The 23,440-nt window shown below is 53.1% G+C and overlaps 1 protein-coding gene across 16 annotated transcripts in view; it reads left to right on the forward strand.

Moving 5' to 3' along the window:
- PML (PML nuclear body scaffold) overlaps window positions 1-17,064 on the forward strand; it is a 52,170-nt gene extending 35,106 nt beyond the window's left edge. Inside the window, exons 5-9 of one of the 16 annotated variants that reach the window (XM_054450566.2) lie at window positions 2,841-2,984; window positions 3,425-3,683; window positions 4,750-4,802; window positions 13,287-13,437; window positions 14,519-17,064. In XM_054450566.2, coding sequence (XP_054306541.1) covers window positions 2,841-2,984; window positions 3,425-3,683; window positions 4,750-4,802; window positions 13,287-13,437; window positions 14,519-15,306 — 1,395 coding nt within the window. In that variant the 3' untranslated portion in view covers window positions 15,307-17,064. Of the gene's footprint in view, window positions 1-2,840; window positions 2,985-3,424; window positions 3,692-4,749; window positions 6,676-13,286; window positions 13,438-14,518 lie in introns of those variants that run through there. The other 15 variants (XM_063652742.1, XM_054450567.2, XM_054450571.2 and 12 more) reach the window with 15 other exon arrangements.
- The last annotated feature ends 6,376 nt before the right edge of the window (window positions 17,065-23,440 follow it).

Raw genomic sequence — 23,440 nt, forward strand, 5'->3', positions numbered from 1 at the left:
GGTCATGACCCCACTAAATTGCTTTCATGGTTGGATCCACTAATGGGTCACAAGCTGCAGTTTGAAAACCACTGGCCTTAAGAGTGACTAGACTTTCCTAGAGGCCTGGCAGAGACAGATCCTGGGAGATCATCTGTTCTCTCTCCTTCCCGAGACAGGCTCACACTCTCTAATCCAGAGAGGTCATCCTCCTTCTTTTTAAAGATATGGAGAAAAAGAAAGGAAGGAAGGAAGGGAGGAGGGAAGGAGGTCAATCCATCATGGCCAATGGTGTGGAGCCCATGAGAAGGACCCACTGCGGGGTTCTGGTACCTGGCACACCCAGGAGCCAGCACTGTGCTGGGGCCATCCCTGCCTTAACTCACACGCCCAGCAGCCTCTGTGGGGAGCCTCCCTGCCCAGCCCCAGCTTGCCCGGGTGGTTCTCAGAAGGCCCACACAGGAGGGACAGAGCTTGTCCCCGTGAGGAAGGTGTATCCCTGCCACTCACTCATTTTCAACAATCGGTCCAGTGGACGCTTAAAAAGTTCACAAAAGAGAGAAAGATGGTGGGGAGGGACGTAAAAGACTCATCAAGTAAAGAAAATGAAGAGCACGCCGGGGCAGGAAGAGGCCTCCATTTCAAGACACTGGATTTGGCCAGGTGTGGTGGCTCATGCCTGTAATCCCAGCACTTTGGGAGGCCGAGATGGGTGGATCACCTGAGGTCAGGAGTTTGAGACCAGCCTGGCCAACATGGTGAAATCCCATCTCTACTAAAAATACAAAAATTAGCTGGACATGGGGGTGTGGGCCTGTAATCCTAGCTGCTTGGGAGGCTGAGGCAGGAGAATCGCTTGAACCCAGAAAGCGGAGGTTGCAGTGAGCCGAGATAGTGCCACTGCACTCCATCCTGGGCAACAGAGCAAGACTCTGTCTCAAAACAAACAAACAAATGAACAAAAAACACTAGATTCAAGTCAGGCCAGGGGTCCTGAGGTATGGGACCTTGGGAAATCACTTCACCTCTCTCTGCCTCCGTCTCCTTCTCTGAAGATTGGCAATAATCATAGTATGGTACCTACTTTTTTTTAACTATAATTTTTATGGTGATAAAATTCATATAAAATTCACCATTTTAACTCTTGAAGTGTGCAATTTAGTGGTATTTATTACATTCATAATATTTTTTAAATTTTTTAATTTTTTTTTCTTTGCAGCTCCAGCTCAAATGATTAAATTTTTTTCTTTTTAATTTTCAGACATGAGGTCTCGCTATGTTGTCTAGGTGGGAGGCTCAGGCGATTCTCCCACCTCAGCCTCCTGTACTTTCATAATCTTGCACAGCCATTGCCACCTATCTAGCCCCAGAATATTTTTATCCCCCCAAAAGGAAACCCCTTACCCATGAAGCAGTCAGTCCCATTTCCCCCTCCCCCATCTCCTGGCAACCACCAATCTGCTTTCTGTGTCTATGGATTTATCCATTCTGGGCATTGCATGTAAATAGGATCATACACTGTGTATTCTGTGTCTGGTTTCTTTTTTTTAAAAAAAATAATAATTATTATTAGTGTTTGAGAGAGAGTCTCACTCTGTGCCCCAGGCTGGAGTGCAGCGACACAATCTCGGCTCACTGCAATGTCTGCCTCGGGGCTCAAGCGATTCTCGTGCCTCAGCCTCCCAAGTAGCTGGGACTACAAGTGTGCACCACCACGCCCGGCTGGCTTCTTTCATTTAATGTAATACATTCAAGGCTCATCCATGTTGTACATCTCAGTCCTCATTCCTTTTTATGGCTGAATAATATTCCATCATGTGGCTATACCACATTTTGTTTATTCACTCATCAGTTAATGCACATTTAGTTTGTTTTACCTTTTGGCTATTGTGAATAGTGCTGCTGTGAACATTCACGTGCAAGCTTTTGTTTAACCATCTGTTTTCCCCTCTTTTGGGTGCACACCTGGGGTAGCATTGCTAGGTCATATGGTAATTCTACATTTAATTTTTTAAGAAACTGCCTCTATTTCATTTTGAGATAGGTACATGAAGCACTTAGCACTGTGCCTGGCACAGGGTAGTAATAAAATAAGTAATATTTATAATCATCAATGACATTTTCTAAGTGCCAGGTATTTTATATTTTACTTGTATTAACACATTTCATCCACATTACCATATGAGGTAGATGTTATTATTCCCACTTTATAGAGGGGGACTGAGGCCTGAGGAGTTTTAAGCAATTCATCCAACTTGTGTAGTAGCTGACCCAGGTAGAGTTAAGGCTGAGAGGGCAGAGGCGAGGTCCCAGGGAGGCCAGTTTCAGCTCAATGGGAGGATTTTCTCACTGTTAAAGGAGCTGCTTTCGCCAGTAGTGAGCACTTTGTCCCTGGAGGTGTGTGTATAAGTTGGGCTAATTATTGAGCATGTCCTGAGTTGGGCAGTGTGATTCCTGGGGTATCTTCCAGCCCTGTTAGGACACACAAGAACCAAAGTGGTCCCTGGGCTCCAGTAACTCAGAGTCAGAAGGAGGTGATGCCAGGCACGGTGGCTCATGCCTGTAATCCCAGCACTCTGGGAGACCGAAACAGGAGAATTGCTCAAGCCCAGGAGTTCAAGACCAGCCTGGGCAACATAGTGAGACCCTGTCTCTACAAAAAAATTTTTTTTAAAAAAAGGAGGTGATGTGATGGAGAGTTTGGAGGACTTCTTATCTCCAGTGAGCTCTGAGCTTTGAGTCAGGGAGCCCGGACCTGTGACTTGGTGAGGCCCCAGGGATTGGGCCAACCACAGGTCTGGGGTACCTGGCCCTGGGGCTGCTGCCTAGTCATTTCTGACTCAATTTTCCCAACTTTGCAGCCCGAGGAGGCAGAGAGAGTGAAGGCTCAGGCTCAGGCCCTGGGGCTGGCTGAAGCCCAGCCTATGGCTGTGGTACAGTCAGTGCCCGGGGCACACCCCGTGCCAGTGTACGCCTTCTCCATCAAAGGCCCTTCCTATGGAGAGGTAAGGTTCCCCCCAGCCCCAGCCTTCCCTCCTGAAGGCCTGAGTTCCACCAGGAAAGTGAGCTGGCACTGGGGTGGGAATCCAGGCCTTCATCAGATCAGCTCTTTGTGGGAAAGTGTTTGCTCGACGCCTTCTCTGTGCTCTCCCCTGTGCTTGGCTGCATGGTCAGGGAGCTCCCCATGAGCATGGCCCACTCCCAGCCCAGCAGGGGTGCTGAGACACCCAGGGTTGTCAGAGGCCAGCAGAGACTGGTGGACAGCAGACAGTACCAGCTTGGGAAGGCTTCCTGTCTGAAGAGAGACATAATCTGCGTGGTTGAGAGCAGAGGAGAGGGGACAGCAGGAGCAAAAGGGTGGCCACAAGTCCCTGGCAGTCAGGGCAGGCTCTGCCCACTCACCCCTGGAGGCACCTGACCTGGCTCTGTGACTCCCTCTGTGCAGGATGTCTCCAATACAACCACAGCCCAGAAGAGGAAGTGCAGCCAGACCCAGTGCCCCAGGAAGGTCATCAAGATGGAGTCTGAGGAGGGGAAGGAGGCAAGGTTGGCTCGGAGCTCCCCGGAGCAGCCCAGGCCCAGCACCTCCAAGGCAGTCTCACCACCCCACCTGGATGGGCCGCCTAGCCCCAGGAGCCCCGTCATAGGAAGTGAGGTCTTCCTGCCCAACAGCAACCACGTGGCCAGTGGCGCCGGGGAGGCAGGTAGGGAGGTGGGTAGGGCAGTGGTCTGGGTGCTGCCCGCCAGGGTCTGGGCGGGGCCCCTCTTCTGTATTTTGGCCCCATCCAGAAAGCCCAAAGCCAACAGGAGTCCCTTATTCCCACTGAATAAGACAGGGAAAGTTCACAGTGTGCGTGGGGGTGAGAGTGGACACAGTTTACCATGTGTTTTGCCATGATTGAGGTGTGGGGAGCCTGACAGGCTAAAATGCACAGTTCTTTGCGTCCTTTCTCCCAAACACTACTGTGCCTTTGCACAGGGCAGGTCTCCACAAGAAGTTTGTTGGCTGATGCCTAGCATACTCCCAGAGAGGGCTTGGGCATACCATCACAGGAAACTGGACTCCCTGTGACCTTAACTCTGCTCTCTCAGTCTACACCCATCATTTCCCCAAGTGTTTCTGCAAAGGCCACCTACCTAAGTATCTCATTTGTCAGAGTTATCTTCTGTGAACACTGCCAGGCAGGTAGTCAGTTGGGCAGGAGTTGAGGTCAACCCAGAGAAATCTGGAACAAGAGAGTTGTTCTAAGGATCTGCTTCACCCAGAGTACAGCTTTGTTCTTCATTCTGACTGAGCCCTAGCCCTGGTCACACACTGAGCACTGACTGATATTCCTTACCCACAAATGCTATTGGTAATCGATGGGTTTTGATTAACTAAATGAAGCATCTTTTAACTCTAGACATCCCAGCTCATGGAGCTGAGAATGGGGACAGTGTGCTTCTTTAGGATTGCAGAAGGTTCCAGACCAGGTAGCGGTTGTCAGGCCTCCTGTACAGGGGGCAAATTCTGAATTCTGGGCAAATAACTTAATTGAATATTCATAGATAAGGCACAGCAAGAAATTATGGAAACCCATTTGTGAATTACTCAAATCCAAATGCAAAGCAGAGTCACATTGGCACACACAGTGGCTGTTCCCATCCCCCTGCAGGGCATCCGTTGCCCCCAGCTGACTGGCCTGCAAGGATTCCCATAGGCGCACACCCACACCCCTCCCAGCATGCATCCTAGGTAGTTCATAATGCATCTCCCCTTCCCCGTTTCAGAGGAACGCGTTGTGGTGATCAGCAGCTCGGAAGACTCAGATGCCGAAAACTCGGTGAGTGGCCCAGAAGTTCAGCCCAGGACTCCTGCCTCCCCCCATTTCAGGTCCCAGGGAGCACAGCCACAGCAGGTGACTCTCAGACTTGCCTTGCGCCTGGGGAATTTTCCAGTGAGGCATTGAGTCCCAAGCTGTGCTGAGGACAGTCTCCAAATGCCAGCTGCATGCCTGGACCACCCCAGCCCTCCCACTACACCGGGGCCAGGAGCCTTCAGTAGCCATATGTACTCTTCTGAAATGCTGATAGCATGTGTCCAGAGCCCTGTCTCTTTTCTGGAATGTCCAAGGCCTTTGTCTGGAGCTTCCTTATGCATTTTCTGTCCTCTAAGTCCTCAGTGAAAAGGGCTGGACAAGAATCCATTCCTTGGTTTATTGCAGCCAGTGGGGGTCAGTGAAGGGGTGTGAGGCCACGGGGCAGCTATACAGGGGCCAAACAAGTGAGGTTTGACTCCATCCATGTAGAAAGAACTATAAATCCATTCCACAGTGAAACAGGTGGCCTCATGGGTAGTGACCCTTCTGTCCCTAGAGGTTTATTACTAGAGGCTGGACTATCACCTGTCCAGGGGAAAAGGGGATCTGAATAGAGTGAAAGGTTGGACTGGGTGGCCCCTGAGGTCTCTTCCAGCCCTCAGTCTGAGGTTCTGTATTGGAAAGTGCATGGAGCCCATGGAGACCGCCGAGCCACAGTCCTCGCCAGCCCACTCCTCGGCCGCCCACTCCTCGCCAGCCCAGTCTCTGCCGAGAGCACAAGGAGCCTCCAGCCTGCCCCGTGGCACATACCACTCCCCAGCTTGGCCTCCCCACCAGCCCGCTGAGCAGGCTGCCGTCCCTGATGCTGAGCCTCACAGCCAGCCTCCTGATCACCAGGAGCGCCCTGCCGTCCATCGTGGGATCCGCTACCTGTTGTACAGAGCACAGAGAGCCATCCGCCTTCGCCATGCCCTCCGCTTGCACCCTCAATGGCATCGGGCCCCTATTCGGACCTGGTCTTCCCACGTGGTCCAAGCCAGCACTCCTGCCACCACAGGGCCCCTCAACCATCCTGCCAATGCCCAGGAACATCCTGGCCACCTGCAAAGGGGCATCAGCCCACCCCACCGGATACGAGGGGCTGTGCGATCCCGCAGCCGCTCCCTCCGGGGCTCCTCCCATTTATCCCAGTGGCTCAACAACTTTTTTACCCTCCCCCTCTCCTCCATGGCCTCCCAGCTTGACATCTCTTCCATGGTGGGGGCAGGGGAAGGCAGAGCCCAGACTCCTGGAGCAGGTGTTCCCCCTGGGGATTCTGTCAGAGGCTCCATGGAGGCCTCTCAAGTCCAAGTGCCTCTGGAAGCCTCTCCAATTACATTCCCACCACCCTGTCCCCCAGAAAGGCCCCCCATCAGCCCAGTCCCAGGCCCCCATCAAGCAGGCCTCTGAGAGTGCTACCCTTCTCCTGTAACCTTGCAGCCGTGTACACCCCTGCCCTGCCCCTGAGCTGCCTCCTCCAGCCCATGCTCTTACAGGCCCTGCACAGAGTAGGCACTCATTAATTCTTGGTTAAGGAATGAATCAATGAATGAATGGCTATGCATGGACCTCTGGGTAGGGAGACCTGGGTCTTCTCTGGCTGAGAGGGGAAGGCTAAGGCATGGCTGAGATTCAAGCCACCATTCCAGGCCTCTTTGCCCAAGAAAGAAACTTCTGTCACCCTTGGCACCCTCCTGTGTTCTGAGTCCCTGGCCAATAGCACAGCCTTCCATGCCCCGACCCCCACCCCAAGCCTCTCCACCAGGCCTCTGCCAGGATCTAAGCCCATGAGCACAGGGACTGGCTATCCCAAGACCTGGCAGATGTGGCTGCTCAATAAACACTTGTTGAACCATCACCCTTGCGAACCCTTATTCCACGACCATCATGTTCTCCGATGGATCCAGCTCCTCCCTGCAGGCTGTTCTGTCTTCCCCACGCTGGAACTTGGTTCTCCTCTGGGGATACCATGTCCCCTCTTCCTCCCACACTCATGGGCATCAGAGGTGGGAGGTAGGGTCAAGGCCCCCTGCTTCCTGGACTGTTCCAGCCCCCTCCTGGCCGTCTGGTAAGATCCTCTGTCCCTCTCAGGGCGGGCCCCATGCTCCCCAGCTCATCTCATAGACACCCACCTGCCCACCCTCACTGAGGGCAGACGTGAGCATTCACCTCCCAGATTTCTTCTCCCTGCTCAGGTCCTGCCTTCCTCCTGAGTGACTTCTACATCCACCGACCTGCCCGCCACTCCTTAACCTCTCAGGGGTCGTCACCCCATTCCCCCAGACAGCTGCCTGCCCCATGGCCGTGCCCTGCACCTCGCCATCACTGAGCACTGTCGGTCCCTCAGCCGGTCCTCTCAGACTCTGACCGCAGCCTCCTGTTCCTTGAGCTCTCAGTCCTACCTTCGCCTCCCTCCAGCCCCGCGCACTCCCCATTTCATCCCATCTTTCATCAGAATTGCAGCTCCCTGCCCAGCAGAAAATCCTGGAGGCACTCAGGAGCTTGTCGCCTCTGTGCTGCCACCTGGAGACCGAGATCTGCAGGAGAAAGGCCTGGGAAAACTATGATGGTTACCTGTGACTGCTAAGGGCTCCTTGGTGCTCTGCCCAGCATGTCCTTTCGCTCTGCAGGGCAGCCCCCGCCTGCCTTTCCTCACTGGGCCCTTGTCCCAGCCTCACCCTCAGCTGATGGCAGCACCTTCTGCTCCAGGGAGAAGACAGGAGCTCTCCAATGGCATAGGGACAGTTGACATCTTGCTCTCTATTTACAGATCCCCATCGCACCCCTTCCCTGTCCTCATTAGGGTGGAAGGGATGTCCGCCTGCCTCCAGGACTCACCCTGTGTCCTGGCCCCAGCCCTTGACCCCCTGGGAGCCTCACTCCTCCTCCTCCTCATCTCTCTTGCATCTTCTAATGTATCCACTGCCTTCTGAACTAAACACCCTGAATGAGGTCTTTCTCATCTCAGAAAACTCCACCCACTTCTCTCTCCAGCTGTCGGCTCCCCTTCCTCTGCTCTCCTTGTTTACACTTCAGCCCCCTCCTTGCCCCTTCTTCACCCCACCTCCTGCACTTCCCCGCCAGTACCAGGGTGGCCTCCGTGCCTCTAGGTGCAGTGTTGCGTTTAGTCGTTATTATTCTTGACCGGCGCCAGGCCCGGTCTTTCCTGGAAAGATCACCTGCTCGGATGCAGCTCTGGGCACTCCTCCCTCTCCTCTGCAGGCTCTGTTTTGTCTTGGGTGTGGTGCTCCTGCAGCTTTGCTGCTGGGCCCTGTCCTCTTTTCAGTCTGTGTATTCTCCCAGGTGCTCTCAGCCATGCCCCTGACTTCAGTTACCGCCCAGGGGTAGCTGATACCCAACACTCGCACCTGCCTGCCAGACCAGCATGGCCAGTGACCTTCCAACAGCTCCGCATGGATGCCCATAGGTACCTCAAACTCAGCACCTTCTCCTCCCGTCTCACTGGCTCGCCCCACTCTCTGCCCGGTTGCACAAGCCAAGACCTCATAGCCACCCAGGGCACCCCCCTTTTGATTATTCCTCACATCCAACCAGTTATTGAGTCTTGTCTTTCTAGGGTGTAAATTCCTCTGAAATCTGGGCACTTCTTTGCATCCCATAATCTTGGTAAAATTAAAGCTACCACTGACCCTGGGTAGAGGCAGAAGCCTGGGAAGGAAAGGTGGAGAACAGGTTTAGAATGCCAACAGTCTCCCCAGATGTCATGGAGAATCAAGTAGAGGGACCCCAGCAATATTGGGGGTGGGGTGGGGAGTATGTAATGCTCGCCTAGCAGCAAGGAGTCATTAGGGGCTATCCAGTGAATTAAGGGAGGGGGTAAAAGCACATTTCAGGTGACGATGAATTAAATACCTAGGAGCTCACATTAGAGAGCAGGCCTGGAGACATGGGGAGAGAGCCAGAGGACCGCTGCTTGTGTGTATGTAGCTTTAAGACACAGGTTTTAAAAATTGTTAGAGGAGTCCCAAACTTTAGAAAATATATATTTTAAAACCCCAACAAATTAGGTCCCCCCTATGCATTTCTCACCCAACTTTTGGGCCCTTTCCAGATCCCTGGTGCCCCTAGAGTACACCCAGCACCACCACTGCACATTCCTACTCCCCAGCTTGGAGGGGGTGGGATGATATTCCCAAGGTGATCCTGGCTCCCACCTAACCCATCCTCCCCAGCTCTGCAGCTTGTATCCAGCCTTGCAGTGAGGAAAGTTTCAGAATACTGGTCTGCTACAATATTACACTTTCCAAGTGTATCAGGGCATTTAGGGACTCCTCCTTTGAGCTTCAGCTGTGTCCTAGGGATTCAATGAGAGACTGTGCAAGGAGGAGCGAGAGGCAGCAGGGCATAGTCATGGGGTGGAGCAGTGAGTCCCCTAGGCCTGGTTGTGGAGTACCTGGGGTGAGGACTTTGCTTAAAAACTGCCAGAGTGGGTCAGCAATGCGCCTGCCCTGGGGTCCCTGCTTTAGGATCCAAAGTGGAAAAGATAGGTGTTGTCACCCACTTTTGTGATAGATTACTGGCTCCGGTGCCTTAGTGGCAGCAGCAACGGGGGGGGCCAAGGCGAGAGAGCAGCCTGTGGCAGAAGTGGCAGTGGTGACGGCGGAGGAAGGGAGGCCTGTGGGGAATGGCTGATCCAGGGGAGGGGCCATGGCACTGGTGAGTGTGCATCTGAGAGAATGAAATGGAGGTGCTGGCCAAGAGGCTGGAGCTAGGCAGAAGGGCAACAGAGGCCACAGGCTGGCTGAGTTTATGGTCCAGTTCACTGATAACATGTGCAGTATTCCTGGGGTCTTTGAGGCTTTGCAAGAGCTGAGGGTTTGTGTCTGCAGAAAGATAGCAATGCATGTGTCTTGCCAAACTGATCCCAGCTGTAGCTGATGCTTAAGTGCTCAGAAAGTTCTTCAGGAGCTTGAGGGCTCTTGATAAGCATGAATGTCAGATGCTCTGTATCTTCCAGACGCTGGATGCTGACTATCAGAGTTTGGCTTGTGTTTGGCTGATGAGCAAACCTGGAATGAATCAGCGATAAGGACAATTGTTCTCAAGCTGGCTGTATATTGGGGAGTTTTCCCAACTACAGATTCTTAGGTCCCACGCCCCGAGATTCTAATTGAATCAGTCTTGGGTGCAGCCTGGGCCTCAAGAGTTTTCTCTTAAAGCTATGCATGCCTAGCCAAAGTCAAGAACCACTGAATAGGGGGATTCATTGCATGTGTGTGGTAGAGGAATGCTGCTCATTTGTTTATAGATGTGGCAGCCTTGAATGCAGGTGACATTTTCATACCGGAGTGTAATACAGCAGAGGAGGGGAGAGGCTGGATCTTCCCTGATGCACCTCCTGGACTTTTGGAATGTGATTACAATGCCAATCCAGCCACTTCCTCTGAGCATGCTTGGGACGACTGTTAGACCTGCTGTGTTGAGTTAGAATGCAGTTGACCTGCTCAGGCCGTGAGATCTATGAGGAAGGGGAGTGAGATGGATGTAGCTCATGAGCCAGATTGCAGGTGTATCCAAGTTGCATGTATATCCTGAAAAAATCCTGGCTCTCACGAGGCTCAGCCTGAACACAGTTTTGCATTCAAAGAAACAATGTCCATTAACCAAGTATAATAAAGAAATAAATCCCAGTATTTACTTGCATCTTTTAAAAGAACGTTAAAGGGAATCCAGCTCATAACCCCAGCAGCACCTCTTCAGTCCTTCTTCCCCTTTTCTTTGGCACCTGGCATCTCTCACTGCATAGCAAAGCTTTCCCCCTTCATTCCCAGTCCTCACACGCAGGCTCAAGGCTCTGTTTCCCATCTTCTTTCTTCTGTCCCCCTTCCTCTTCTCTTTCAAGCAAATCTAAGCCTTTTCCAGTGACTGTCCCTCTCTATGCTCCCCCGACACCCAGTTATCCTAATTTGCGGAATAAGGCCAAGGTGTGGGGCCTGGGGGCAGAATGGGAGAGTCTCCCCTAGTGAGCAGGGAGGGGAGTATGTATGTCCTGCACCAGGCCACTATGTCTGATGGCCCTGCTGGCAAACTTGAGTCTTTCGGAAAGTCTTGTTTAAATGCGTCAGCACTCCCCAGCTGTGATGTTGGAGTTTAAGGCCGGGCAGGGGAGAATCCTGAGTTTACAGCTGGCTGGAGTTCCAGTGAGACCAGCTCCATGGGTGGCCATACTTTATGGAAGTCCCCAAGGGCAAGAGGAATTTTGGAGGAAGTGAGTCAGGGCTGAAAGATCCAGCCTCTCCTCCATTAACAAGCTTGGTGGAAAGGGGGTGTCCTTTTATTAAGGGAGCCAGGAGAGGTTTCTTAGAGAAGGCAGCTCAAGTAAGTTTAGGACAAAGGACATTTCCCTGGCCCCGGGACAATGGAAGGCTCTAAAAATGAGGTTCTAGTGGCTGCCATAAATGACCCTGCTGTAACGATGGGAGGTCGATGGGAGAGGTCGCCTAAAGAGACAGCACTGTGGCTCTCCAGGGAGCTCTCCTCTTGGAAGAGCAGATCTGAAGGCGAGAAGACTGGTTCTAAGGCCGAGGACATTGCCCCGAGCTTTGTGGAGGCACTCAGGAACACAAAGGGGCATTTGCAGTTGGGTTTGGAGCAGGAAGAAGAACGAAAAAGAGAAAGTCCTGTGTGCTGTGTCAGTGGGTGGCAGCATGGACTCAGCCTCAGCTATTGGCACAAGGGATCTGAACCAGGGAGGACCCAGAAGGGGAGCCCAGCCCCTCCGCCAGCTTGTGGGAGAGCGCTGCTGCCCGGTGAAGCCTGGAGAGAGGAAACAACTGGATTCTCCCAAAGCGGGAGAAGGTGGAGTCTCCAGCCACCCAGCTACAAGCTAGGAAGACACCTTGTAGAAGGCTCCTTACAGGGAGGAAACCAAGTCGGAAAGGCGAGGCAGCAGTGTGGGCTCACCCGGAGCAAGACGTGTGAAATCAGCCTTTGACAGCGTGGCTGAATGAGGATCTGGAGATGCGAGGCACTGGGCAGACTCTGACTAGAACCCTGGATACGAAGAGGCAAAGCCAGCTCTAGAGGGATTCATAGTGCGTGTCTGCTTCTGACAATAACTGGCAGAAAGTTAACGAGCCTGGAGCAGGGCTGTGAAATGCAAATCAAGTGAAATCCAGCCACTCCTAGGAAAACCCACCACATCTTAGGTTACTCGTGGGCGGAAATGCTTTTTCTCTCAGTTGAAGCTTGGTTGGAAGCAGATGTTTCACTTGGGCATTGGAAGGGTCTGGGGAAATGTGCTGTCTCCTAGGCCAGGGACATTAGCCAGAGGCCAGAATTAACTGAGGCTTTAGCACCAGGTGACACCAGCTTCATTGGTGTCCAGAAGCAGTCCATAAAGAGGAAAAACCCAAGGCCTGCTCTGGACTCTGTCCCAGCCATGCTCCCAATTGGCCCTGTGATCCTGGCCATGTCTCTTCCTTGCTGGTTTCTGGCTAACAGGTGGCATTCACGGGAGGTTCCAAGTTGGTCACCAAAAACTAAACATCTGGGCTTGGCAGCTGAGCAGATGATAAGTAATTAACTCTGTATTACCATCAGAGGCTCCACCTTCCTCTGTAGTCCCAGTCCCTTGGGGAAATCTCAGAGCTGGAGCCCTTCCCTCATCCTCTGGCTCCCCACCCCATGGCTTCTCGAACAGTGTTCCCACCAGGACCTTGGGGCAGGAGAGAATGCCTCACCTGAAGGACTCCCAAAACTCAGGTTTCTCTAAGCTGCTGGGTCAGTTGCCAAGAGCCTCCACTGCTCTCTCACTGCCAAGGACTTGGGTGTCCACCTAGATGGGGCCTTCAGGAGGCCAAGCAGTCCTTCCCCTCGCCTTTGTGTAGGACACTGGCACCTCGGCTGACTTCGGGGACAAGAAAAGGCAGGCTCCCGACCCCTTCCAAAGAATCATCTGGGGTTCAAGATGAGGCTTCTTTCTCCCGTCCCAAGTTTTTGGTGTTTCTTCTGAGTCTGCTCAGAAAGATGAAATTAGGAGCAGACATCTCAGGTCCTGCCTGCCATAGCAGATAGCTCCTTCCCTGAGCCTCCATAAGCAGCACAACACACTCATGCACACACCCACTGGCATTTTCTCTCACACTTCCATACGCTTGTGTCAACGCAGGTTCACAGCTCACACTCAACTGTGCATGCACACACAAACTTAGCACTTGGATTCATTCCCACGCACGCACGTTCACAACCTGTGTGTGTCACCCTCCCTCCCCTACTCATGAGGGTGTATGCCCTGGTTCACACATGTAACCCTCACATGTGACACACCCAGTTCACACCCATTCATGCACACATATCTTCTCTTGTGCACACATGTCCCCTTTCCCAGTGGTACACCCTCCTTCATGTGCATGCAGATGCCCCCAGCTATACCAGCTTGCTAGTGTTCTGCACAGGTGCTTGCCTTGGCCCTCTGAATCCCTGACGCTTGGTTTTTCTGTGTTGCAGTCCTCCCGAGAGCTGGATGACAGCAGCAGTGAGTCCAGTGACCTCCAGCTGGAAGGCCCCAGCACCCTCAGGGTCCTGGACGAGAACCTTGCTGACCCCCGAGCAGAAGACAGACCTCTGGTTTTCTTTGACCTCAAGATTGACAATGAAAGTGGGTTCTCCTGGGGCTACCCCCACCCCTTTCTAACTTAGTCTCTGAGTCCCAGAAAGAAGTGCAGGCAGAGCCATCTGCCAGGCCCAGGAGAGCTCTGAGCTCTGGCCAACAACTGCAGCCAGGCTGGGCAGAGCACTCCGGCTCACCTGGGCTCCTGGCGTGTCATTTGCTGGCTTGAATAAAGATGTCCACTTTATCCAGTGCCTGAGTGTGCGAGGGAGGCAGATGCCTCCACAAGTGCACCTCTGACCAGTTCTTCTCTTAGACAGAGAGCCTGGGGAACACACTCCTAGACAGAAACACAATGCGTGAGCTCATTGCTGTGAGCCCTGTCATCCGAGTAAGGCCTCTGGCTGTGCTACACGTTTCTGAGTAGAGGGCCAATCCCACAGGTGGCTGCACAGGGCTGCCCACAGATCCAAGGTCACAGAGGGATCAGACCCCTTATCCTGGAAGCCCCTCGACTTCCTCCAGTACTTGCCCTGGCTCTGCAAATGCCCCTCCTTGAGCCAGAGCCCCAGGCCCTACCCTGTGGCATGGACTCAACATTGGGGCTAGCCCAGCAAGACAGAAACAGCAAGTGTTTTCATGGCACAGGAAAGTCATTTTCAGACCTCAGTGGGAGGCTCTTGGCCTTGCTCTGAGTGGAGTGCTGTCTATGTCCCAGGGCTCTGACTGGGCTGGAGTCCTTGAGGGGATTGGAGGAAGGAGCATGGGATGGAGAGCTAAGTTCAAACAGCCTGGGATCTCTAGTGCAGGTGGCTGAGGCTGATAGAAGACAGGAGGGACCTGTATCCATGGGGTTTGGCCAACTCTGGGGCTGGTAGTGAAGGAGGGGAGAGCTGGATCCCCAGCTGGTGAACAAAGTGTTTGGAGGGCAGCCGAGCCTCCCCTTCTGACTGCTATCCCATCACAACCAGGGTCAGAGCTGCATTTGGGGGCTGATGTGTGGCTACTGCCAGCAGGCCCCAAGGTGAAGTCTCTAGATGGTGGGTCAGCAGCCCTAGAGGACCCCCTGCTCCCACCCCAGAGCTCTCTGTGCCCCTGGGTCCTCACCCTGCCCTTCTCTCCTGCCCAGCCCAGAAGATTAGCCAGCTGGCTGCGGTGAACCGGGAAAGCAAGTTCCGCGTGGTCATCCAGCCTGAAGCCTTCTTCAGCATCTACTCCAAGGCTGTGTCCCTGGAGGTGGGGCTGCAGCACTTCCTCAGCTTTCTGAGCTCCATGCGGCGCCCTATCTTGGCTTGCTACAAGCTGTGGGGGCCTGGCCTCCCAAACTTCTTCCGGGCCCTGGAGGACATTAACAGGCTGTGGGAATTCCAGGAGGCCATCTCAGGCTTCCTGGCTGCCCTGCCTCTCATCCGGGAGCGTGTGCCCGGGGCCAGCAGCTTCAAACTCAAGAACCTGGCCCAGACCTACCTGGCGAGAAACATGAGCGAGCGCAGCGCCATGGCTGCCGTGCTGGCCATGCGTGACCTGTGCCGCCTCCTCGAGGTCTCCCCGGGCCCCCAGCTGGCCCAGCATGTCTACCCCTTCAGTAGCCTGCAGTGCTTTGCCTCTCTGCAGCCCCTGGTGCAGGCGGCTGTGCTGCCCCGGGCCGAGGCCCGCCTCCTGGCCCTACACAACGTGAGCTTCATGGAGCTGCTGAGTGCACACCGCCGTGACCGGCAGGGGGGCCTGAAGAAGTACAGCCGCTACCTAAGCCTGCAGACCACCGCGTTGCCCCCTGCCCAGCCTGCTTTCAACCTACAGGCTCTGGGCACCTACTTCGAAGGCCTGTTGGAGGGTCCGGCGCTGGCACGGGCAGAAGGAGTCTCCACCCCTCTTGTTGGCCATGACTTGGCAGAGAGGGCCTCCCAGCAGAGCTGAGAGGAGGGGGTGACCAGCTTGGAGTCTCTGGTGGGCAGAGAGGCATGGGGTCCCTGAGCCAGGCCCCACCCATCACAGCATTCCCAGATCCTGGTACCCAGCCCTCAGTTGTCATTTGGTTGAGAATCAGTTCCCTTTCTCTGGGACCAAATTTCCCTTCTCTAAACATCCTACAGAGAAGGTTCTAAAGCTGAGCACCCATCACCCTAGGTGCGCACCAGACCCCTATTAGCCCCTCCTTCCAGGAGCTAGAACCAGGGAGGTCCTGAATGAGGAAGGCATGACCTCTGGGCTCTCTAGGTGGCCCTGGTCTTGCCCCATCCATCCCACCTGCCACTACCTTGGGTGTCCTTACAGCTCTGCCTTGACCCCAGCCCCTGCCCCAGGACACCTGCTGACAGCTCCCACACAGAACAGTCTGAGGTGATGCTGGCTACAGCCCTGGCAGCCCATGGCGACTCAAAGTGCCTTCCAAACCAAACTGCCCCTCATGAGGTTAGGGTCCCCCACCCTCCACCTGCCCAGAGGCCAACTCTGTTCCCTTCTCCTTTCATCCCAGAGGGGCCTCATCAGCAAAGACAGAAACTGATGTTCCATGCATGTCCCTGCTTCCAAAGCCTGACCTTCCAAAGCTTGCTTCCTTCCTCCTGGCTGCACAGACACCTCTGCTTGGCCACAGCTTTGCTCTTTGGTCCTCAGGCCACCAGACCCCTCACAGCATGGCCCTTGGCTCTTCCTGCACTGCCCTCACCCTCAGCCGTCCCAAGGAGTGCCCAGCACTACTCAGCGTGTAGTCTAGGACCTGCAGCATCAGCATCCCCTGGGAGCTTCTTAGAAATGCAGACCCGTGGGCTCTACCGCAGGCCTCTGGAATCAGAATCTTCAGGATGGAGCCCAGCAGCCTGTGTTTTAACAGGTCCCGGTGATGCTGGTGCATGCTCAAGTTTGAGAACCGCTGCTCTCATAGACTGCTCGTCCAAGGGGAAGCAGTGTGGAACAGCAGAGAAAGTCCCGTCCCTATCTCTGACTGTGCAGTGAGTGTGGCCTAGGAACAGGCCCCTTCCTAAGCTCGTGTCCCCATCTGTAAAATGGGCTGATTGGCCTCCATGGTCAGAGCTGCCATCTGGCTGTGCCATCCTGCATTTTTAGGAATGGAAAGCAGGCCTCTGAGGCAGTGGACAGGAAGATTTCTCATCCTTGAATTCTAACTCCCATTCCAAACTGTTAGTCCCCAACCTTGTGGTCACATCAGAGGTCAACAGCAGAACACAGGCAGGTCAGGGTTGTCCGCTCTGATTAGCAGAACGACGGACCCTTCCTCCTCCTCCCTCCTTCCCATCCCTTCTCATTGGCTCCCTGCTCCTGGGATGCTTCCCAAACAGCCCAGGCCTCTAGCCTCCATGGCTGATGACCTCAGCTTTCACACTGGTGAAATCTGTGTACCCATACTGCAGCCCCATCCCATGGGGGCCCTGAAGACCCACTGAGGAATTCCGTAGGGTCTTGTTCCCGCTACCGGAGTGCTGGCTCTCACAGTGAATTTTGATGCATTTAAAATAAGATTCTGATGCCAGACTGTTAAAGCAGGCGCTGGTTCTGAAGCATCGATGGAAACAGATTGATGCAGATGGAAGGAGGAAGGGAGACTGGGCCCACTGATTTCCAGCCCCACCATGTGTGCTGTTTTCAGATGTGATTGAGGGGTGTTCTGTCCTGCCTCCACTGTCACAGCCTTTAATAAAGATGTGAATCTTGAAAGCCTGATGCTCCAATCACAGACTCTGCTCAGCACCCCCAGAGGAACCACTGAGAAGCCTTTTGCCTGAATAGGAGGGGGCTCTCCCAGGCATAGGCTTATGGCCACTTGCCCAGCACAACTGTGTTTTGTGGGGCATCTTTTAGGACTTAGCAGAGCTGAGAGCCCTTTGTTGCTCAATGCTGTGAGCCTTAAGCATGTGAACCCCCCCACATGACAAGTGGGGAGACCCAGGGTAGGCTTGCCTTTGGATCATCTCCAAATGGGAGTGCCACGTGGAGGGAAAGAAGCACTGATTTCAAGAATTACTTCCTAGAGAAAGTCAGGAACTAGAGACCAGAGTCTGCAGGAACTTTGCCACTGCCCTTCACTGGCTAATCCTATACTTCTCTCTGTGTTCCTTGAGTGACAGGTGGTAAAACCCTTAAAAAGGGAGGTGTGGGAGGCCCAGGACTTTGGTAACAGGTGATGAAAGTGTTGTCTTGGCCATCACAGATGGAACTTCAGTTAGAACCCGAGGGAGTCCCATGGCACAAGCATTATAGGAATTAGTCCACCACTGGCGTGGGTGAGCAGCCAGGCAATGAGAATTGATCAGTGCCACCACCCTTGACCCCAACTACCATCCCAGATGCCCAGATTCCAGTCCTGGAGCTTTATTCTCTCAGCTTGATCCTTTGACCAAGAAGATCCAGTCCCAATGTGTCACCTGTGCTTCATCTTTGGACTATATCTCAGGTGTTTACATGTCAACTAATGGGAGCTTACTGGATTAGAAGTCAGGACACTGAGTTTCAATCCTCACTTAGTAGTCTGTGGCCCTCTTTGGCACATTTATCTCCCTCCTTGATCCTCAGGCTGCGCCTCTGTCAAACGGGAGAATGCGGCTCCTTTTGACTTCAAGGGATCTTTGTGGGAACCAATGAGAAAATGTGTGTGAAGATAGCTTTTGGGCATATTTTAAAAGTGTACAAATTTAAGATCTTACTGCTTTTATAAAGTGCTTTATGAATTATAGGAAAATAAACACATTTTAGATCTTAGAAAAAAACAAAAAAACATGGGCTTGTCTTCAGGGTAGTAAAGAACAAGATCTGGGATGAACAAACAATTGTGGGGGTCCTGGGGTCTGAGGGAGCCAAGATCAAGGGGCCAACCATGGAGGGGCTGGGCAGGAGATGGCACTGTGCTCCCAGTACACCCAGATGGGACATTTCAGTTACTGGGGCCCGGAGTAGAGAACAAGCTTTCTGTGTGGCAGCTCAGCGAAGCCCTGCTCCAGGGTCTCCTTCTGAGGCCTGAAGTCATCTAAAAATCTGCTTTGTCCCCAACCCCAACCTAGCTCTTAGCTCCAGCAGCTGTCACAGAGCCCGGTCAGGCTGTTCTCCCACCCTCCACTTCCCCTTGTCCTGGCCCGTGTCCACCCTTCTCCCTATCCCAGCCTCACTCTGACTCCTGGCCCCAACCCTGACCATTCTCCATGCCTCAGAGTCTCACCCTCAGCCCAGCCCTGCCAGCAGGCCCCATCTCCTCCTCTGACCTCAGCCTTGTCTCCACCTCACACCCCAGGTGTCTCCAGCACCTAAGCCTAGAGTAAGGGGCTCCCTTCTCATCTTTCCTCACTCCTCACAATTAAGGAAACTCCATGGCTAGTGTGCATACCACCCAGGCTGGGATGCACCAAATGTCAAGTCAAAGGGGGTAGGACACTGGGGGGACTCTACCTGGTGAGAAGGGGAGCTGAGCTAGGGCTGCTCCCGGACTCTGCCAGCAGAGGGCGCTGCAGCCCCCACCACGGTGCCTGGCAACAGGCGTGGGCCACGGTGGTGCTGGTGGTGCTGGCGGTTTAAGCTCAGGCAGCTCAGTCCTTTCTAAAGTGCTGTGCGTGCTTCCTGTGGTATGGGAGATAACTGTAGATATGAGGCACGTGGAGAAACATTTTTTTAAAAATGTTAAACCTTTTATATTTATTTTAACATCTGTTAGAAACCATACAACCAGGCCATGCGCGGTGGCTCACACCTGTAATCCCAGCACTCACTTTGGGAGGCCGAGGCGGGTGGATCACTTGAAGTCAGGAGTTCGAGACCAGCCTGGCCAACATGGTGAAACCTGTCTCTACTAAAAATACAAAAATTTGCTGGGTGTGGTGGCCCGTGCCTGCAATCGCAGCTATTCAGGAGGCTCTGAAGCAGGAGAATTGCTTGAACCTGGGAAGAGGAGGTTGCAGTGAGCTGCGATTGTGCCACTGCACTCCAGCCTAGGTGACAAGAGTGAAATTCCGTCTCAAAAAAAAAAAAAAAAAGAAGGAAAAAGAAAAAAAGAAACAATACAAGCAGCTCATCGAAAGTGTGATTTCTGGCCGGGTGTGATGGCTCACGCTTGTAATCCCAGCACTTTGGGAGGCCGAGGCAGGTGGATCATGAGGTCGGGAGATCAAGATCATCCTGGCTAACACAGTGAAACCCTCTCTCTACTAAAAATACAAAAAATTAGCCAGGTGTGGTGGTGCGCACCTGTAGGCCCAGCTACTCAGGAGGCTGAGGCAGGAGAATTGTTTGAACCTGAGAGGCAGAGGCTGCAGTGAGCTGAGATCGCACCACTGCACTCCAGCCTGGGCAACAGAGTGAGACTCCATCTCAAAAAAAAAAAATGTGATTTCTGGGATCTAGTTGCTCAGAATGACGCTGAAGTGGAATTCTTTAAAGATCCACTTAGGACGAATAGTAAGTAACTCCACACTCGGAAGGGACGCAGGTAGAGCAAAACTTATGACTGTGAAAGTGAATGGCCTGTTAATTTGAGGAAATACTGGGTTACCAGTGGACTTAGGGTGAGCTCTACAGCTAAGGATAGGGCCCAAGTTAGAACTGGGGTAAGGATGGGGTGGGCTTAGAATCAGGGTGAGGGTTAGAGCTGAAGTTCAGGGGAGGCCCCAGGTTAGGATTTGGGATTAGATCAGATGGAGGGGCACATTTGGTGCTTAAGGTTGAGAATAAACCTTAGGAATTAGGAATTGAGTTAGAATTGGTGTGAGTTAGGAATTTAGTTAGAAATGGAGTTCAAGTCACTCTTCAGGCCACAAGTCTTTGTGACTTTAGCAACTGAAAAGTCCATGGAACTGTGAACAGATGGGCAGGAGCTTCTTGACCCCCTAATAGGCACCCCAAGTACAATCTGCCTTTTCCCCCAAATCCTCTTCTAGAAGCACCTGGCAGGGGCTCTGCCTGAGCTCACAACTCCAACAAGGTCAATGTACACCAATCAGATTGGAAGGACCAAGAAGTGGGCAATCCGGCCCAGGAGGGAGAGCATGGGACAACCAGGTAAGATAACTGGGTACCAGACATGATTTCACCATTTAGCACAAGTAACCTTCTTTAATCTTCCCAACTGTCCTATGTGGTTACAGCCCGTCTTCCTCCTACAGAGGAGCACAGCAGGGCAGCAAGGCTGAGTACCTTGTCAGGGTCATTAAACTTGTATGTGGCAGAGCTGGGATTTGCCTGCGGGGAGCCTGTGTCTAGACTGGCACCATCTGTGGCCCACACCATGGAGCGCATGGCCACGTGTTGGGGGACAGGCTGCCTGGTCTCTCCTTCTCTCCTTTCCGTGCTCTCCTGAGCTGTCAGTCTCAGGTGATGCAGAAGGCAGGTCCCTGGAAGCTACCCCCACCTTCTCGTCCCTGTGCTTGAACTTTCATTTTAATTTTTTCGTTTAGGGCAGTGTTTCTGGACCTTTTTATAATTATTATTATTGTCCTCTTAAGGAGCATTTTTAGCATTTTTCCCCAATTGTGCCTCCCTGTATGAAATTTTAATACCATAGATACACTATACATTCCATAGGATTTTCTAGATACAAGATCGCATCATCTGCAAATAGAGATGGTTTTACTGCTTCCTTACATGGACATATGTATGGACTGTGAGCCTTTGGAGGGTCAGAACCATGGTAATAGCTAAGATGGTCAACTGCCCTTCCTCCCCTGCCTTTTCATCCTCTGTGGGGTGATAATGCCTCTGTTGAGAATGCATGATTTAGGGTAAGGCCCCACCCCGTTATAATGTAGGTAAGAAGTGGTCACGGGAAGGAGTGGGTGGGATGCAGGCTGCACCTCTATGTGGGTGGAGACTAGGTGGGCCAGGTGGAGGGAGATGGAAGGGAATGGAGATCCAGGTTTCTGAGGACACATTCGCCTGTAGTGGCCTTGGTCCTGGTCCCAGGCACAGGCACAGGCTGAGCCTGGGGCTGGGGGAGGAATGGGGCCAGTACCATCATTTATTTTTGTCTCTGAATCCAGATGTCAGCTCCAGACCCGCTGGACCTGAATAAAGCAAATACCTGTGGAGACCCTCTGTTGAGAGAAGAGTCTAGAATTTCAACAGATTCTCCCCATACTAAAAGCAAACAAACAAAAACAAAATGAAACAACTAAACAAACAAAAACAAAAAACAGGAAGTTTGGACGTCTCTATTCACCCTTACAAAATGCATTTGCTGTCAAGTGAGGGGAAAATTCCTTCATTCTTGGCTCAAGGAACTTCCTTAAACTAAGACCAGCTGCCTGGACTGTGCTAAATTCAGTTTATAAATATTATAAATATCCCAAACTTGATAGCCAAGCAGATTACAAAAGCTAGCTAGCTAACCACAGAAATTTTCCAAAACGCTAGCCAGTCAGACAAGTATGAGATATTGTGAAATCCTGTGTTGCTTGTCTGATTTCCTGAAATCATTCATCTCAGACTGATTCAGAGGGCCTGCGGGTGGAATTTAGGAGTACTGACTATCTCCTACAGTTCTAGAGCCTTAAAGCCCTGGCTGACCCCAGGGTGGATTGAGTGCACAGTTAAGTCAGACCAACCAGCTGGGCGCAGTGGCTCATGCCTGTAATCCCAGCACTTTGGGAGGCCGAGGCAAGTGGACCTACTGTCATGAAGAAGGTGGAGGCACTGAGGCCCTGAGTAATTTTATAAAGAGCACCTTAGCAAATATCCAGCACTATGGGTTCTTACCTTCACTCAGGACCCACAAGGCCCCACGTTCTGACAGATTTTGTTTATCAGACAAATTGCACTTAGTCATGCTTCATTCATTTTCCTCGGACAGTTCCCAGGTTACACAGAACTGAGATAATCTCCCCACCTCGCCGTCACCCCCCCACGAAGACACTCCATGTTTCTGTTTGCAATACAGTCTTACACGGATCGATATTAGATTTTCATGGTGCTCTTTGCATTTTGCAACTATTGCTCAAGCTGGGGACCCAAAACGAGCACTAGCTTTAGAGTCAAAGACCCCTGGATTCCAGTTTCAGCTGAGAGACTGTGAGCACATCACTAGCCCACTCTGATCCTGTATCCTAGTTGTACAATCACCTATTTCCCATCAATTGCAAGGCTGGAGAGAAAAGTGCCCACTCTGGCCAGTACACAGTAGGTGCTTAGTAAGCTTAAGCTCTCCTGCTTCCCCACTACCCTAAAGTGTTAGGGGAAAGACAGATGTGGGGAATGGTACCTGGGAGGCTCCAGCTGTATGCTTCAGAGTCCTACTGAGAGGTGACAGCGTGCTGGCAGCCCTGGCTCGCTCTCCGGCTTCCTCTGCCTGGGCTCCCACTTTGGTGGCACTTGAGGAGCCCTTCAGCCCGCCGCTGCATGGTGGGAGCCCCTTCCTGGGCTGGCCAAGGCCGGAGCCGACTCTCGCAGCTTGTGGGGAGGTGTGGAGGGAGAGGCGCAGGCGGGAACCAGGGCTGCCCCGCGCTTGCGGGCCAGCGCGAGTTCCGGGTGGGCGGGCTCGGTGGGCCCCACACTGGGAGTGGCCAGCAGGCCCTGCCGGCCCCGGGCAGTGAGAGGCTTAGCACCTGGGCCAGCAGCTGCTGTGCTCGACTTCTCGCCAGGCCTTAGCTGCCTCCCCGCCGGGCAGGGATCGGGACCTGCGGCCCTCCATGCCTGAGCCTCCCCCCCGCCCCGCCGTGGGCTCCTGTGCGGCCCAAGCCTCCAGGACAAGCGCCGTCCCCTGCTCCATGGCGCCCAGTCCCATCAACCACCCAAGGGCTGAGGAGTGTGGGCACAGGGTGCGGGACTGGCAGGCAGCTCCACCTGCAGCCCCAGTGTGGGATCCACTGGGTGAAGCCAGCTGGTCTCCTGAGTCTGGTGGGGACTTGGAGAATCTTTATGTCTAGCTAAGGGATTGTAAATACACCAATCAGCACCCTGTCTCTAGCTCAAGGTTTGTAAACACACCAATCAGCACCCTGTGTCTAGCTCAGGGTTTGTGAATGGACCAATTGGCACTCTGTATCTAGTTACTCTGGTGGGGACTTGGAGAACCTTTATGTCTGGCTAAGGGATTGTGAATGCACCAATTGGCACTCTG

The sequence above is a fragment of the Pongo pygmaeus genome, chromosome 16 (genome assembly GCF_028885625.2).
Source record: "Pongo pygmaeus isolate AG05252 chromosome 16, NHGRI_mPonPyg2-v2.0_pri, whole genome shotgun sequence".
Lineage (NCBI taxonomy): Eukaryota > Metazoa > Chordata > Mammalia > Primates > Hominidae > Pongo > Pongo pygmaeus.